At 35.4% G+C, this 19,837-nt stretch overlaps 1 protein-coding gene across 3 annotated transcripts in view; it reads right to left on the reverse strand.

Annotated features, from left to right (window-relative positions):
- LRBA (LPS responsive beige-like anchor protein) overlaps positions 1-19,837 on the reverse strand; it is a 391,035-nt gene that overhangs the window by 256,474 nt on the left and 114,724 nt on the right. For all 3 annotated transcript variants that reach the window (XM_068680931.1, XM_068680932.1, XM_068680930.1), the window contains exons 35-36: positions 12,302-12,366; positions 3,165-3,273 (exon numbers count right to left, since the gene is read on the reverse strand). In XM_068680931.1, the coding sequence (XP_068537032.1) occupies positions 3,165-3,273; positions 12,302-12,366 (174 nt within the window). The remainder of the gene's footprint in view (positions 1-3,164; positions 3,274-12,301; positions 12,367-19,837) is intronic.

A 19,837-nucleotide genomic window follows, 5' to 3' on the forward strand; every position in this document is an offset into this window, starting at 1 on the left:
TCCAAAATCCAATATTCATATAGCAAGGCTCATCTTCGCCATGACTTTTAGAACTGAATAAAAATGAAAAATGGGTAAGAGTTCTTGCCACATTTCTCAGCTGTCTCTGGATCTTTATCCCTCAATGAACCAGCCTCATCTCTTTCCTCCACATAGCACAGGTGGTAAAGCTTGCTTCTGATGTGAACCACCAATGCTTGTCCAAAGCAATTTTTTCAACAAGTTGCAGCTTTCCAACTAGTAATTACCAAAATAACAAAATGTTTTAAAATGCAATTAAAAATGCATTTGTACACACCATTCTTCAGGGATAAGTGCTATAGGATCACATTATTTCCCCCTAAAATGCTTAAACTTTTTGTTGTACAAAGGATCCATTCACTTTCTTCAACTATAACAGCAAGGAAATTCGCTGCCTTAGGATGACAATGATACAAAACATTTACCTTAAATTTAAAATGTAACTGGAAAAATTCACAGCAGAAAAATCACACTGCTATTTATTAAAGACATGATCTCTGGTTAAGGAAGTCCCTGACTCACGGATCTCCATAAGACAGTATTTACAGAAGTGTGACCTATCTGCTTCCTTGTACAATTGCTCCTGTCTAGGTATATACCATGGCAGATAGGATATTGCTTTTAACGGACCATGTACAGTCTCTCTCATGACCAGAAGACCACCACCTCCATTCCAATAGGAATTCACTTCCCAAGAACAGATGGAAGATGCAGCAAATCAAAGAAGTGGGTGCACACAAAAGACCAAACCTCACCAGTCATGCTAGTCAAAACAGTCTTTTTGCTTAGGGCTCACAGTCTGCTATGCATCCTCACATGTCCTCAAAAGAGAGAAATGAACCAGATCAAAGGCTGTATAAATTGTTTTGAAAGCCCCTTTTCACTTACTTGCTAGTCCTTCCTTTCACATGCCTGTAAGTCTGTCATGACATGAGTGTTAGGACCAAAATACAGGCATCAACACTCACACAAGAGGAACATACCTACCAATTACTTTACAAAGCATGTCTGCAGCCCAGCACAAACCTGTTCCCATTAGGGGATGGAACAGCTCCAATCAAGTCACCTGACAGTGCCTATTTCTGGGCACGACAGAAGAAAAGAAGGCTATTTCTATAGCCCTGAGCACCATTTTAAAAGGCTAGAAGGAATAGCACAACTAGAAAATGCCACTGTTACAAGCCAAGCACAGTAGACAGGAAGCATGCAAAACAGACCAAACCACAGATACAACACAAGAATTTCTCATCACTGATATGATACCTGAAAATTCTACCAAATTAAACTACCTGTTCTCCTTTACACACACAATGAAAAACAAACCACCGTACTTCTGAGTGAAGCCTGCCACAGACCTTAGTGGAATGCTAACTTCACCGGATTTCTTATTGAAGCATCTAGTAGAATCAAACAGTTGTTTATCTTGATTTTCATACATCTGCAGAAGTGATGTTAGACCTGCTTTATTCCAACACAGTGACAAAACCAAGCTCAGTAAACACACCGCTGCTATTTTAGTACACTAGTTTCTGTTTAAGTTCAACCTGATGAGCTAAACCCCTTGAGCCATCATATTGAGATAGCACAGATTCAAAACAGCACCAGCTTGAAAATTATCAGCCAAGTCTTATCCTAAAGAATTAAATCACAGCAGAACTCAGAGCTATATTAAAAATGTAAGTGGATGCTCAGTGTAAATTTCTTCCAGACATTATGAAAAGGTGTTCCAAGTCTGAAATAAGGCTAATAGAGAAATTGTCACTGAAATGCTGTATTGGTTGATAGCTCATATTTACATGACAGAATACTATACTTCACGCAGATTTCTCTCACATACCCACACCTTTGTGTATAGTTTGCATCTGAAGAAAAAAAATGAGCTGTTCACGTAATCAATGATGCCATGTCATGCATGGAGCTTCTGCATAAATCCAGAGGAAAAGATGTCAAGCATGTCCCACTCCAATGATTATCAGGCAAGGAAGTAAAAAGATGCACTTTTCATCTCCACAGGACTGTCGCCAAACCCTTGATGTAATAAATGAAACATGCCTGCTATTTCACCATTGCAAAATGGTACTGTAGATATCTTACAACATCTCTGTTTTCAGGAGGGGGTAACTAGGTCTAGATGAAGTGCAGATATGTTATTAAACAACGCACAGCTTGAATCCTGGGGCCAACACAGATGACCTTTAGAACATAAGCACTGTCTAAGACAAATATGCTTTCATCTTTGGGGAGTATTTTTTCAAGTAAGGATTTAAGAGAAAAACAGTTTAGAAACACGTTAAACATAAATGTGCCTTCAATCTCTTAATGCTTCATTTTAAAAACAAAATCACAAGTAGTATCACATGTCAGAAGAAAGACTAAGTACTTTATAAGCAGAGTATTAGAGAATTCAGTGAGATTTAACTTCATTTTCATTAAAACAATCCCCTAATTAAAGCAAACAGAAGGAAGCTACATGAAGTAATTAAGATCCAAAATTGGAGGTATGGCTAAAGTGATTCAGAAAAAAGGCTTGTATTTTATTACAGGTCTATAAAACAAAGACCTATATTTCACTTTGGAATCCCTTAAGTGGGATGAAAATACAAAAACATAACAAAACTATACTGCAGCATGCAAACCATAAGTAAAATGTTTTTAGAGATGGATTAAATGAAATAGTAAACTATGCAAAAAGTACTTTCTTGATTTGCACTTAACAGGCTGTTATCATTTATCTTCAGGAAGGTTCCCCCCCCCTTTCCTTTCCAGAGTTGTATCTTCACTGTGTTTCTAAACAGCTGTAAGACATACAGCATGATTTGCTTCAAGGAAAAGAGGAGCACTGGTATGATAATTTCTTCCTCCACAAACTATGATTGCAGATTCTGAGTTGTTCTACACAGCCTGTTTTTCCATCACTGTTATTGGCAAACCATCAAAACTCCCTAGGACTGCTAAGCATTTTTTTAGGATGGAGTCTCCCATGCCTGAAAAGTCTATATCACACATTGGAATCCTCAGACATAGGAGGTTTGTTCAAGTGTTTTGTTCTTTGGTGGTTGTGTTGTGTGGTTTTTTGTTGTTGTTGTTTGTTTTGTGTGTACGTGTGTTTTTGTTTGTTTTGTTTTTAAGATTTTATTTCTTACCTCAAATTCAGCATGCCGGTTAATATCCTCCGCTCTCTGTCTGTTCAAGATGAATTCTGCTTCGTTAGCCACTCTGACCAAATGGTCCTTCATAGTTTGGCTCATCAACCTGTGGAGAGAAAATATTGAAGAACAACCTTAAGAGAATCAAGTCCTGAAAGAAAAATTATGTAAATATGGTATGCATACAAATATTTTGAACTCTGTTCCACAATATTGACTTTATTGTGTTAAGAAAATGTCATAAATAAGGTTGAAGGGTAATTTTCTGGCAACTTGCAAAACTGTATTTCAATCATAAATCAAGCTAAGAATTAAACAAAATGCAAACACACTAAACAGTCATTTGTTTTACTTGAAATATAGATATCTAAGAAAATCTTTCATATACAACACATGCTAAAAAATAGTAAGAAGCTTATGCATGTGAACATTCAGAATGAATGCCCTAATGTAACCAGTGTAAAGTCCAATTAAAAAAAAAGTGAATTACGTTGAAATATAGTTTTCTCCAAATGCAAAACTGAAATTGTATGTCAGGTATACATTTAAGTAATATTTTCAGGATTACAGAACATGCTCAGTCTCACAAATAAAATGCTGATATACATTGTTTCAGGTTATGCACAGAAGAAAGCTGTAATTCAATCTGAGATTTCTGAGGCCTTCATAAACTTTGAGTTTATGAATGGTAGCAGAGCTGACAGATTGAATTACAGCCCAATTATTCTGTGAGTTCATATATTGTTACTAAAAAACATTTCCTTTTTAATTAGTTACACTGGGATTCATAAAGTTTAAATTCAGGAGCTACACTGTTTTAGAAGGTGCATTTTTCCAAAGGATCCAAAAATAAACCAGACAAATTCATTACTACTAGTTAGTTTTTTTCAAACTACCTGGTATTCTAATTTGTTTTATTAAAGGCCTTCAGTTGCTAATGTAGAAAAGAGCAGAAAAACAAACTTGCTTGCCTTGCACATAGAAGCTAAAATACATTTCAAGAATTTCACAGGTTCTATCGAGACCCTTTCTTTAGGAAGGCAGGCTTGCTTATACAGGGTGCCTTCTAATGCATCAATTTTATTACCTAGAACTTATCTGAGCTAAAGCTCCACTTGTCTCTATACGTATGTTTGATAGTAAGATCATTAATGCTCTGTTGTCCCTTTTCCTACCCTATTCATGATTATGCACTTGCAGTAGGCTTGCAGGTCACAAGCAAGCAATTAGAAGAAATCCAGAGTCAGAAAAACACCCGAAGATGAAAAACTTCTTTGTTCCTTGCTTCTCACTCTACAGGGCCAAGAAAACTGCAGCAGTAGAGCTAAAGGAGACAGACAATGGGATCACAATCCAGTTAAGTCACTGGATGCTTTCCTCTAAAGAAGCAGCATTTGGAAAATTTTATCTTATTAACACATTAATTACATTTTGTGAATATAAAAGTGTCATAACAATCCTTTCTGTTATCTACTCTGGCCTTCTACATGAACTTCATCATGCATGTTTTCCACTAAATAATTTCATTTCTATTTTGTATTATAAGATTTGAAGAGATTTTACGCGTCTTTCTCCTATAAGTTTTATAACAAGGTAACTACTGTCAATATTAAAAAAATAACACTAATAACCCATTATGTCTTGTATGCTTCCCTCTTGTTTTTTCTTCCAAAAACTAGATTACATTAGTTATCTTTCTGCTAAATAAAAAGTGTATCCAAAACTTCTCTTTATAAATACTTTATTCATACCAAAAGAATATATTTTCATTTCTTTGATTAATCAAATCAATTGAATTTCTTGCCATTTCCAGCATAGTATGTACACCCAAGCTGAAAGTAAAACTGCAGCTTAGTGATTTCCTTGTTACTTAGGTTCCACAATCTCTTTATGCAGACCCATGGGCCATGTTTGCCTTCTTGTAACACTTATACCACTTTTATTTTTATCTTTAATTTTTGGGGGGTTGTTTGTTTGTTTGTTTTTTAGTTTTTGTTTTTAAACACTGAAATGCTGTTGAATGTGGTGATTTGCACTCCCCCTTGTTAGACTGCCATTTGATTTGGCTTTATTTACAGTGAAGTTATTAAATTGCCATTTTTCTGATCGTTAACATCAGAAGAGGTGTGTTTGGAGCTGTCCTGGTTTCCAGGTGTCCAGGGCAGGAACATGGATGGACATAGATATTTTGTAATATTTTCATTGTAATGCATATGAATGACACTGAATACCAGGCCTACTCCTCTGCTTTCAGCGTACACCAGATTCAAGGTCTCAGACTCTTCCTCCTTTGCCTGAGCACTTGGTTTCCAGACCAAAGCATTTAATCATGTGATGAACTTTGAGAAGACGAACTGCCTAGTAAAAACAAGCAATGGGGCAGATCCCATGCGGGAAGTTAAATATATACTTGCATACTTTGCTAGGCCAGGAATGAAGTGCTAACACCACTGAGAGATGGAGTTCCAGCCAAACAGATGAGATATTCTGATTTTTATTGTTACACAGAATGAGAAAACTATGGGAGAAATCAAAAAGTCTTTTTACTCTGATTTCTGGCTGCTGAATGGTTAGATGGTTGAGTAAAAAGTCAGCCTTCTTAGAACAAGCAAAAAGGAGACAGTGCAAGCGAAGAAAAATGAACAGAAAAATGTGTGTAAGAAAAGAAACAGTTAAATCCTGGGTTAGTATTACTGTTGCCCAACAATTATCAATTTTATTCAAAATATAGCAAAGGCTTTATAGGTGACATTTAAAACAGCTGTTTAGGCATAAGTGTCTCATAAACTACCACAGGGATGGATTATGATTGTTCCAGATACTACCATAACAGAGAACTTGGAGATAACTGAGAAAGGAGGATAATGGTAAGCTTTCCTACTTGTACTCCTCATAAACCTAGCATATAAGAGATTCTTTCTTCAAAAGGAGATAAAATATACATGGATATGCAGCCTTTCATGGGATCTAACTGCTCAATGTGTTAAATGTTGGAATTACTGCTGCAACGAAGTTTTACAATTGCTTTGTTGAACAGATACTTTACAGATACCCTATTCCATCATCAAAAAGTGCAGACAAGCCCATAGTTTGAACACATTTACCCCCCTCAAAATATGAGGGGAAATACACAGTGCAGAGACACCAAAAAACCTTGTCTCTATATAAACCTTAATAGCACTCAGAAAGGACAGCAAGGAGGGGACACATTAATCCCATTTTTTCTATCTACGATAGCCACTCAGAACACGTAAGAACCAAGTGAAAATAATTCTGAGGTTGTGTTCAAGTTCTGCTTGGTAGCACAACAGATGATTTCTGAAAATTTTAGATCATAGTAATAGTACAATCCCCATATGCTCACAGAGTGCAGTATAAATACCTTCTTGTTACTGTTATTTCAATTTATTTTTTAAAAGCAGATGTTACTAAAACACTCTACATAAAAAAACATTTAAGAATTCCCAGGCACTCAAAAGCGTTTTATGATTTTGCTTTTTTATAAAACAAATTAATGACATATTCCCCAAAGCAAAACCTACCTTTGTCACATACATGCACTCCACAATTACTAGCATCTCCAATAATAAAAGCTTGCATTAATTTTTAATCATTAGAACTGTTTTCCCCAAAAAGCTTCTGCTTGCTCATTAAGTTGCAGTGAAGCTCATATGTTTCCAGTTACATAAAAAGATGCAATTTAAATCCATGCACAGATGATCAAACAAAACCCCGTGAAATAAAAAACTGTTCTAAGAATGGTTGTGTAAGTCACAAAATACCGTAGTGCGCAAAATAGTCATGTAGCATCAAGAACCCCACCTCAAATCACTTATCCATCTCTAAAACACATCCAGGCTACGATTTCTAATTTTAAGCACATTTAAAATGTTGCTTAAAGTCTAGACTAACAATCTTCTGTGGTTCAAATTCACACATTAAAAAAGCTGCTTCTGCTATGAAACCAAAACAATAGCATAAAAAACTCAGAACATAAATCACTGAAAATCCCTTTCACAAAACGTACCACTTAACCAGAAGGGGTTGCTAAAAATGAAAAGCAAGGAAATGCGGAAAATGCTTTTTCCCCTCACACAAATCAAGACTAAGGGGCAGGTTCTGTGTTATCAGAAGCTCAGGGCAGAGAGCCTGCAATGAGGAGCAGTCTGGCAGGAATCAATTCTACTTTGGACATGACTACATTTACCATTTTTTCCTGAGCCTTTTTTGGTCAATTATGCACAAAGTGTAAGTGTGTCAGTTATCATCCATTTTTTCATTAATAGCTATATTTTTCTAACAATTTTCCATCACAGTAGTTGCTCCTATGGCAACACATTCTCTAACATTCATTCCTTGAGAGTGACCGCACTACTGTGAGTGGAAGACAATTGAATGGGGCAGCCTGCATCTGTCCCGGTTTCTGTTAGAAAAGCATGTAAGCAATTGGACAACTTGTCTGATTGCCAACTATTTCCAATATTAAAAATATATATATTTGCATTTATTACCAGCAAAACGCAGTATCTGCAATTTAAGAGAATGAATGGCAGGTGATGTCAAAATTTTCATAGTACTTCTATAAGAAGTGCTATGGAAATAGAGATGATCACAGCATTCCAGATTTTAAACTACTGGATGTTAAGTATTGGGAGAATACCACTGGTTACTTCTGGTTATTTCTGGGGAAGTTTGGGGCTTTTTTTGGCTGTTAGTGGAATTTTTACTTTCTAAGGATATTGAGTTTGTATGCAGCATGCCCTCTTGCTCCTCCCAGTAACTACAGAATTCTTTGCATAATTCCAACAATTTTTTTTTAATAGAAGGTTGGAATTTCTCAAAAAAGCACTAGTTTTATATCCAGCAAAGGACAAAAACCCTTGAAAGCATCCTTGGAAAAAAAAAATCCAGTCATCCAATATTGGAAGAGAATATTCTGATACAGAGATTTTTTTATGCGATTTCATTCCTCATTAGACAGCGGAGAATCTAGCCATGTGAAAAAGCTACTGAAACACAAACTTCATTAGTGCTGCTTCTCCTGGATATACTCTCGAATCCTCAGACTTCTTTGTTTGGGTTTGGTTAAGGAAGTGAAAGGGGGATGACAAAAGGGAGGAAATTATACATATATTCTGTTCGCTTAATGAGGTTAGCTTTCCATTAAACTTTGTGACATTTTTTTTAAAGCCAATGTTGTCTGAATATTCATTTACAGATATATAAACGTGTGTAGAACACAGCACTTCATTCTTTGGATGACCAAGAAAACTGTGCTTGCAAAAATTAAAACTAATCATGTCCCAGAGTCTCTTCAACTGAAAATCTGAAAGAGTAATTGCTGCAGCATGCTTAGGAGACTGATCCCTCAACCCCTGCCATGCCAAACCCATTATCACTCCAAAGGGGATAATAACTGTCATGCCTAGTCTCAAGCACAAGTACATTTGTTAGTGCACTGACTGATACAGAAAATAAGGTCTAGCATAAGAGATGTTTCACACTTAAGTGTGCTAATGAATCAGAGTGACAGGAGAGTTTTAACCTTCACAGAGCAAAGGAGTTGTTTGCTAACTAGTCAAGTAGAGGAAAGCAGAGTCTAACCAAACAGACAGTAATACACGCCAGGAAGTAAAACCAAGTGTTTGTTCTTGTTTTCCAGATCAGAAATAGGAGTTTGACCGTCTCCTGCACAAGTAGGAAAGATAATTAGTTTCATGGTGAAAAAAAGGAATCTGCCTGGACACCCTGGTAGTCTCCAAAGCAGAGGACTGGCTACAAGAGCTGAACCAATTGCACCTAAAGGATGGTTCCAGTGAACAGATTTTCTCATCAGTAAGGTCTTGGGTTGAGGCTCAAAACACAACTCTCCCAAAAGGCAGGATGCAAAGGTGAAAGGTAAGCACAAAGACTGAAATCTAGACTGACAGAAGTTCAACAGACTAAGGAAAATGTTTGACAATCTATACTTCTGCTGCACACATGGCTCAGTACAAAGGGAAACAATGGAAACAGGCATCTTTTTAACAAGTTTTCAAAGCACAGTAACAGTGGTCCCAGACACAGTATTATGGAATAATGCTTGTTGATATTAATTAAAAACAGATTACTATTTAGTGTAGCAATGTTTTGAAACCTATATTTCTTTCCATGCACAGGAAGATTATTTTCCAATACCTGTTTCTCCTGTTTTTCACTTACATTCTGCACCTTCCTGCGTTTCTGCAGGTTTTTTTTTTGGTTGGTTGGTTGTTTTTAAACTATGTATCCTAGCCTTCAAAAGGCTTCAGTTGTGTATTTCAGATTTAGGTAGGTTTACTGTTCTGTATCGTCACATAGTAGTCCACTGTCTAGAGATTTTCTTCAGTTCCCGAGATCCAAAATTTCTCTGGGCACAAACAAATCAATTCTGCTATACACATGCAGCAGACATGATGCACTTGGAAAGCCTGGGAGCAACTAGGTAGGTATGTTACATATTAGTTACTTGTGAATGTACTGAAATTCAGCCCAGCACATTCTGACTGCAGCACGTACACTGTAGATCTTACGAGTCCCAAAGGCAAATTTTCTCTACATATTTCTGGACGGGGAATCCTAGCAAAAACATGGCAAGTCTAAACATAAAACTTTCAATTGGTGAGAGTTAGAGAGGTACATTCATACCTTTCACGTAAGAGCAAAAAACACACTTGAAGGCAAATAAAATAAGAGAGTTAGATCTCTTCTTCTAGAGCTCTTTCAAGTCCAGACACATTTTCAGTTGTCTTATTTGCTTGTTAAAGAAAAACAGAAGGACACACTTGAAACTGGAATATCCACTGATATCTTTAAAACTAGTTAAAAAATGAGTAATAAACATGGGGAATAAGAAAATACTCTACCAAAGTTATAAAATGACTAAGACTTCTACCACCAAGAAAGCAGACTACAGCAATTTTAGGACTCCACAAATTCCAGGCACTTCTTATAGTCCCTAATTTTATTTTATTTATTCTAACACTCCATGTGTCGTGGTACCCCACAGACATCCTTACTTGCTGAAACCAGTTCTGCCCTTTGTACAACCACTTTGTCATCTTTTATTGAGTACTTACAGGAGACAATTTAAAAATTCCACTATTATACAGTTGTGCAGTGGAAAGTCTGAAAGTCCCTCAGCTATTTCCATTTTTTAAGTTATAATTAGAAGGTTTCACCTTTAAGAGTTCTTAAGATTATAATGTTATGGTGAAAATACATCAAACAATCACAAAAACAATAAAAACACACAGCCTGAAATGCTTTAGTATAATGTTAAGATACGTGCAGGAAAAATAATGTGCTACCTGTATAAAGAGAAGAAAAGAGTAGTTCTGGAATGCAGTTCATGTCGTAAGAAGGATAATAGTTTCGTTTTAGTGAATGCTGAAATGCCACAAAGTACTGCAATGACCAATTCAGCAATAACGTTAAAGGCTCCTATAAACAGCAATGGAGGAAAATGGAGCTAGATAAAAGGAGACATTTTTAAGAAATGAATCCATTTTCTTCTTCCCCATAATGAAAGTTATGTTCCCACTTTTTTAAAAAATCAACTCTGCTATGAGTCATGAAAAAATGAAGTAACAATTACTTAGATATTTTCTGCTAACCAAAACCACACTTTTCAGTCTTTAAGGGATCATTTGTCCCTCAGACAACCACTCTGCTAAGACGAGACTGTAAGTTATTGATGTTGTTTATGGAGGTGGAGGAGTGATTCCATCTGTCTGTGATGGGCACTGTAGGTTTTTAAAAGAAAATAGCCAATTCCAAACACCTCACTGATAGAATGCTCTCTGAAAGCTTGACCTGAACAAGCATGCTACTAGGTAACTGCTACTTACAACTCAGTCTCAGTAACTGATTTGTTCGTGATAATCATCTTACCCAGATGAACCTTACATTGTGGTTTACATGTGTGTGGGATCTCTACGTTATCTATGCTAATAAAACATTAATCAAGGGCCAAATTTATAGCAGGCACTTTATAAGTAAGGTCAAGACAGGTCAGCCTCACATAATAGGAAACAACTACAGGCTAGATCTTAACACTGTAACTGAACACCCTTGTTACTTTACCTTGGCCCTTGGGATCAAGACTAGTAGCAAAATGTTTTTTCTGCCTCACAATGGTGTTTCCCTCACCATAAACTGAAATGCAACCATTAAAATGGTCATTACTTCTATGCATCCTGAGAACATCCGTACATTTTAAAATACAAATCTCAAACAGCCATTTTCCCTAGTTCTACAATGATAAAAAGATATTTATAGAGCATTTTAATTTATGTGATAAATTATTCTGTTTTAACTCAGTAGCTGTCTTAATGCTGTAAAATTGATTTTCTATTGGGATTTTACTAGCTTAAGTTGCTCGCTAACAGAATTTAGGTTTAGAAAATGATGTTTCATATAATACTCTTAGCTAATTCATTAAGACATCTTAAAAAAATCCTTCAGAAAAAGTAAATATTGCTCTTAGTCTGCCCCAGCAATCAATTCCTAATGAAGAAAATATTGATGACTCTGAATACACACTACAAGTTAAAGATCACGGCCCCATCACCTGCTCTGTCATTTTCTTTAAGTCCCACTAATATACATATATAGTTATTGATAAAACATTAAACCTAATTGGTAATAGTAACTGAATTTTTATACCTTAAAGGGACCCTTTTCCTTTTTATTTTATGAAGTAGATGGAATATAAATGAGAAAACTGGAATCTAATTTTTGAGACAAAGGCTTATCTTACACTTCTAGCTATAATGCCTTCCAAATATCAATTCCCTTCCTCAAGAGATTAGCCGAATACAAATTATAGTTTCAATGTTAACCAGTGCACAAGGACAGGAAGAAAGAAAATCCATGACACTGATAAGTGATATGTTTAATGAAACCAAAGAGCATTCACATTCTGCAAAATCTCTTACTCAGTATTAGAACTAAACAGAAAAATTCAAGAATGCAATTGCATGCTTCTGAAACTCAAAGAAAATGGGGAGGAAAAAAAAAAGCAAAAGCAAAATTCTTTTAAAACATTTCAAGCCACTTAACTTCCTAAAAGCTAAGTCAGAGAGTCAGAGTTGCTATCAAATATTGTGACTTACCTTCCTTCATTAACAAGCTCTATAAAGGCAAGGCCAGCATTCTTTTGTATTGAGTTTTGCCACTCCTGGAAGGGAAAAAAAATAAAAAAAAAATAGTTTGAAAAAAGAAGATCAAGTAACATTGCCAGGAAGAGGAAACAAAACAGTATCATTCACTCAGTTATATTTTATGGAGGAAAAAAGAAAACACAAAAACATCCCACAAATGACTCTTTCAATTCACTGTGTTGTACACCAATACTGAACTTACTCTGGTTCACTGATGCTCCTTAGGTAATGTTTCATAGTATTTCAAATTAATATGACACTAATTCTTCAAACTCAGACTTCTTTTATAACTTAAATACTATATTACATATATACTGATGATAATCTTCTCACCTTAACAACATACTGCCACTTCTGCTCTAAATATCTGGTTTAAAAAATAAATATCTGCGTTATTGACACCCAGTATATTCCACCAAAACAATAACACACTGAAATAATCGTAGCAGCATAGAGACTGGCAGTGAACATTTCTCACTTCCAACAGAATCCTGAACTAGAGCAAAATTCTACATGCCCTAAACAGGTCGGTGCAGGCTTTGCCTGGCCCCCAAAAGAGACACTGAAAAGCAACTAACTCAGATCTATCAATGGGGCTTGCTTCCACTTTTGAAAGCTGACACAAAAGCAGAATTGGTTAACAAAAACACAACCAAGATTTTTAATCCTAGACTCAACAGCAGCGAGTTGACAGAGTTACAAAAATATCAGGGTAACACGTGTGAACCGTAGATTTTGAAGAAAATATACAAGCATCTGGATAGAACAGACTAGATATAACTCTTCATTTTAAAAAGTCCTAAGTTGTAATTGAGTTTGTTTTCCTTCTAAACATATAGAAAGCAATATTTCTGTAGCACACAGATACTTTAGTATGCTGTTCCACATCAGCTTTCTTGATTTTTCACTATTTGTTGTAAGAAATAATAATCCTAGTGGTCATTCTTTTTAAAAACCTCGTCAATTCCAAAACAGGCAAAAAATAGAAAATCACAAATACCTCTTCAAATCAATTTCAGATTTCTGAATCTAGGAGTATTCAATAGCCAAGATATCACCAGAGCAGGTTTTTCACTACTCAGTTTTGCAAAATTCTATTACCTCTCTCAGTCAGTGACATGAAGGTTTGATCAGACATACACAAACGACAACAGAAAAGTGTTGTTTCTTTATGATTTCAGTCCCTATTCTTTCCCCTCGTCCCCCCAAAAAAAATTTCCAGATTTCCAATGTAGGGCATTGGTAACACAGATCTTCCAGGGCTTGAAATGTTCCAGGATCAACATGTTTTTATTATTTTTAAGCTGCAACACCATATTGCAATTTTGTAGTCAGAATTAAGAGTGGAATAATTGGAATTTGTGATGTATTATTCCTCATGAATTATAAATATATTTCATTACTTTTTATATAACTAGTTTATATGCATTACTAGGCAAGCAACATTCTAAATGTCAGCTAGGTTCCATTTACATATTACCATGTATGTTTTTGGTGGTAGTGATTTTTTGAGGAGCACGAGCAGCACTGGTCCTAATTGCTACATATATTTTACTGATATTTCTCCCACCATTCTTTGTCCAGTTCTCTCCTACTGCAGCCTCATGATTACCACTACATGACTTCAGGTTACCATGTAAGCTGTCTGAAATAGCTTTAAGAAACATTTATTCCTATTTAAAAAGCCTTTTAGGTGCTAATATTCTAAACAAAATAATCTATGCAACTAATTCTCACAAGAGGTTATTCTAATGTAATATCAAGTTGTAAATATTTAGCTTTGCATGACGATAATTAAAATGATTGTTAGCTTAAACGTGTGAAAGCTCAAGAAAAGCAAAATATTTTTTTCTATTTATGACATCATCCATCTGTTGCTGTGTTAGTAATGTCTCTGCTCTTTAACAGAACTCACTACAGTACTTGAAAATTTAATTGGTGAAGATGGAGGTTGCCAAAAGTGAAAAGAAAGGGCATTTATCATGATAGTTTTCAGCATTTTTCTCTACATCAGACATCATCAAAGGCGGTGTTAGTCTAAACAATTTCATAAATCACAGCTGAACACACCCTAAAGCTAGTTTTAATAGCTGAAAGAAAAGACTAATGGTCATCATCTTTCATGATCCCTTCAATATTTCCCCACAGTATATGTTCTCTCTCAAACAATTACACTCAGTATGCATATTGCATTATTATATCAACATCTTAGTTATCCATCTCCCAAAGGCATTAGGGAAAAAACACGTTAAAAGCCTCAAACTCAACCACTAATGCAACTAAATAACTACAAAACACATTTCAGCACTTTCCTAAGGAAGGACTGTAAGGGAAGATCAACAAAGTCAATAATTTCATACCTGTTCTAAGCTGTACTTAATTGACCATCATTTCCTATGGCTATAAATGTTTAGTAACTGAGAGACAATCTACTTTTAATGTTTTTGGTCACTGCAGACTGAGAAGCAAAAAATAAAAAAACTTGAAGCACTGAATGCTATCGCAAATAGCTACAATGAAAATCAACCATTACAAGAAGACAAATAAGAAATTACATTTTATTCAAATACTATGCCTGACATGGAAATTTCTTAGCTCATCATTGTTTCACCTACTTCCTTAATGGAATCTGTAAACACTTGCATAAGTACTCTAGATAAAATACAAGTACTATATCATTTCTTGAAATGGTGTTTCAAGTCTCATCTGAATTATAATTCTACATGGAATAACATCTTACATTTCCTGGAGCTACTGTACAACTCTGACATAAGAAAAGCTATGTCACAGTCCCCTATAGCACTAATTTTGTATCGTCAACAAGTTTCATTAACGTTTTCTTACTGAGAGCACAAAGATCATTAAATGAAAACATTAAACAGCACTAGTCTTAAAACCAACCTTTCAGGTGAAAAAAATCTCCCTCAAAGTTTATATTGTGACCTCCTGCTGCCCCATTTGAGCACATTTAAAAAAAAAAAAAAAAAAACTATCAGTGTTTGTTGGTCATCCTTTAATTAATCTTAACTAATCCTAGAATCACAGAATGGTTTAGGTTGGAAGGGAGTGAAGATTTTCCTCCTAAATCTCCCCTCTTTTAGTTTAAAACCATTTCCCTGTGCCTTGTCATTATCTGACCAAGCAAAAAGTTACTCTCCATCTTTTTTTTTTTTTTTTTTTAAATAAGTCCCCTTCATTTTTATAAGCCCCCTTCAGGGCTGCAATAAGATCTCCCCAGAGTGAGCCTTCTCTTCTCCAGGCTGAACAGCCCCAGCCCTCTCAGCTTTTCTTCACAGGAGAGGTGTTCTGGCCCTCTGATTAACTTCGTGGCCCTTCTCTGGACCCACTCGAACAGCCCCACATCTTTCTTGTGCTGAGGGCCCCACACCTGGATGCAGGGCTCCAAACAACACCTCCCAAGGGCAGAGCAGAGGGGGCATGATCCCCTCCCTCGGCCTGCTGGCCACTCCTCCTCTGGTGGATGCAGCTGGCCTGTGCTGCAAGCACACACTGCTGGCTCATGTCGAGCTTTTGATCCACCTGAACTCCTAAGATCTTCTAATTATTTACCCGCACCAGCCTAAAAGCCAGTATATATAACAGCAGGTATTAGGAGCCAGTTTCAGAACAAAGAAACTGAGGTTGTTCTTCACACACTGCATTACAAGCTAGTGGAACCTACCACCAAAGGATGCTTGTGCTTTTTAAATGTTCAGTAGGTTCAAGATAAGACTGCACAAATGGATGCAAGGCAAATTCACAGATATTTAGTAAATACACAGAGACTACATCCAATTCAGAAAATAGCCCAAGCTGAAAAGAGCAGGAAGGGAAAGAATACTCATGAAGGAGTGTCATACATGCTTGCTTTGTTTTACTCTTCTCAAGCATCTCTTTGGGTCCATAGTAAGAGATACAACAGTAAGCAAGGTGGACCCCTTATCTAACCCAATATAGCCATTTTGGAACTCTAATCACCCAAATACTGAGACAATTCTGTTGACAAATATTTTGTTGGTTTGTAATTCGAAGTGTTTGCATGTACGCAGTAAATGTACATACCCTTCCTCCCCTGTACACTTCTAAGAAACATAACCATATATATTTGGTTAATTGTTTGAAATATATGTTCTTCAAGCTATATAAAAACATCTGTAAGTCCAATCCATCAACTGGTCTGATTGCTAAACAAATAACTATGCACCTTGAGCGGAACATGCAAAAAATTCCAATAGAGGAAAACAGCTTTATTTTCAATAAGCAAATGGTACTACTACTGTTATTTGCGAGTCTTGTCTTATATACATTTACATATATACACACATATATTCATACATAATTTCTCAAAAACTTTTCTAAAAATTTTCTGTCAAGATGAACATACCGCAAAATTAAGAACTGCATCTAACATTTGAAATGCACACTTGTAAGCAAGAAAACAGATAGGAAATTCTTTCTTAATCTGCACTTCCCATAAAACCGGTGGAGTTTAAATAATTTATTTTGAATATGAAACTAATTAGAAGGATGACTTCGGTACTGACAAATATGAATGGCGCACTAAGGAGCAGGGTGGGAAAACGTGTTAACATATGACTAAGAGACATATTATATCCTAGACTAAAGGTCAAATCTGTATGAAAAACTTGCTCATAGAGAGATACACTAATCTTTAAGTGCCTAAAGTAAACTATCAAGAACTTTTCAGCAGTGTTTGCACTTGGTGTCACCACTCTCTCAGCACCACATACACTACAGGCTTGAATGAACTCAGCAATAAAGAACATATAGCGAAAAGTAGATTATATCTCAGCTGGGTACTACATAATTAAAAAAAAGCTAGATAGCATGTTAAGTAGAATAGCAGAATATTGGCAAACATATAACTTGTAGAAAGTTTGCTTAAAATACATGTATTTTAATCGACAAAACTGCATTAAAAAAGGCAAAGCAACATAAAACATTTGAGAAATCATACCTAGAAACCCAATGCAGTATTTTAATATCAAGTTAACCCATACTAAATAGTGTACAAAACAGCAAAATGCTGCAAGGATGTAGTACATTTTAAGTGTAAGAGCAACAAGAAAACACATTTGGAGACAACTGTATTTAGTGCATTTAGTATTTACTAAACAGCTCAGATCTGAATACCCAAATAAAAGTGAGGAAAAAACAATAATGAAAGATATATCTGAAATTGAGACAAAATAATTTTAGTAATTCTATTCATGTTCTTTTCCATAGATAAGAACATCACTCTTGCTGAATTTTGACAGTTACAGAAAAAAGAGGTAGCTTGCAAAAACATTTACTACTATCCCAGAACTCAGAACATTTTGTCAAGCTAAAACCAAACAGCTTCAAATTTCTCAAAATTTATCAAAAATCATCTCTGAAAGCTTTAACATGGCATCAACATAACAAGTCAAGCTATCTGACTAATCAATACAGAGGTTCTGATTGCAATGAGGGTGATAAAAGTTACTCTAACCCCAGCCAGCTACAAGCTCTCAACAGATGATCATCATTATGCGTCTATCAGGGTTCCATATACTCAGGCTGTACAAATGTGTCCTATTAGTACATGGTCTGCCTGTTTGGCAACTCCAGTCTTAAGACAAATGGCAGCTGCTGCCCTTCAAGGTCTGAAGTCAAGTCCTCCGGGAATCTGAAAGCCCAACTCGAAAAATCAAGGCCTGTTCATTAGAGACTGCTCCAGGGGAAACTTGCAAGGCTGCCATTAGAACTATATAAAAGAGCTAATTATTTTTATAAGACTTTTAAACTATCAAACACACTCTGTTACAATAAAAAGTATTTACTGCTGGCATTCCATTAAAAAGAGATTGTTTTTTGTCAAAAAAATCAGTGACAGTACAGAGCTAAAGTCTTTGTATTAAAAAAAAAAAATTAATGAGTCTTCTAGGAGAAAGTTGTGTAAAAATTAACTAGATGAGAATTTCTCAAGTGGATGCATAACATCAAGAATATTGTTGTGGCAAAATATTCCAAATACACTCAAATCTTACTCATGAGCTCTAAAAGCAGGTTGAGATAGCTTGCGTGACTTTCTGCAGCTGAAAACGACAAGTAAATCAAGAAAAGTGAGATCACTGTTGCAAGACTGACTGAAAAGAACCCATAATATTCTTTATTTGTTTCAAATTTGTACTGGTAACTAACAACTGAAAATGCTTACACACACCCCATTGCCATCAAGCACCAAGACGAAAGAACTGAAAACCAAAAGTAAGCTGTTTCAATGTTTTCCCTTTGATAAAATGTAGAAACAAAGGTTATAACAATAACAGTTACTTTCACCGAATGTACTCTAGCGAAGTGTTGGAACACTTCTCTAAAAAGTGTAGAACAGTTTTCTTTCCTTTTTTTTTTTTTAATTCATAACCACAATTGTTTACAATTTTAACTATGAAATCAAATCAAAGTGTTTTTTTTTTTACTGAATTATTTTTCCAGCTGCATGGCATGACAACACTGTATTGAATTCTAATGGTATAACAGATCACTGCTATAGAGTATTTATTACATAGTATTTATTGCAAATCTTTTTAAAGTGTTATATGAAATTCATTAGTGTTCCTTAATCAATTCTTGGATCAACATGCACATTAGCTTCCGACAGCCTAATTCAAAAAAGCAATTACAACCCTAGTCCTTATGTAAAAGGATGACAGAAAGAAACTATGTTGAACCAGTTAAAAAGAATGAAAATGTAAAGAAAACAGATTAGGAATGATTTATATCAAGGCCTAGTGCTGAAGTTAATTACAACTAACCCAATAAAATAGTTCCTTTATTATTGTACAGCAAGTAATAACCTTAGACGCAGAAAACAGAACTCTTTGCTGACTTTTGCATGCTCAATTCCACAGCACACTACATTAAGAATTAAACAAGCAGTAAATAAGCCATAGAGAAACAGCAGGTTTTTTTAACTAAAAGCAGAAGACTCCCCTGCTGTTTAACCATTTGGGATATTCCATGTAAACAGAACTTCCCATAAACCGGTATTATGTTGTTAGTGGTAAATGCCTAAAATTACCTTATAATGTGAGTTTAATTTCAAGACTTAAAAGTTTGAGTCTGACTCACAGTAATTTTTTATAGATTCTGAAAATAAATTATACACACTGGGCTGGAATAGTTTGCATACTGACATGCTATGTTATTCATTGAAATACTAAATAAACTGTCAGCGTGTCAGACAATGTCTTCTATCCAATGAGATTGTTTTTGAAGCGTCAGCTGTTGTCTTCTCTACAAATTGCAGCATCCATACTGAAAGCTATGTATTATGAAAGTTATACTACATAAGGTACTACAGTATGTACTTCTAGGTACAGCCATAAAATTTTGGCACAAGTTGCAGTTGCCATAATTTAAGGCGATACTAAATATTCTTAAAGCAGGATTTTAAGAATTAGAAAAAAATTAAAAAGTTCATAAAAATTATGAAAATATAAC

Source organism: Anas acuta, chromosome 4 (assembly GCF_963932015.1).
Source record: "Anas acuta chromosome 4, bAnaAcu1.1, whole genome shotgun sequence".
Lineage (NCBI taxonomy): Eukaryota > Metazoa > Chordata > Aves > Anseriformes > Anatidae > Anas > Anas acuta.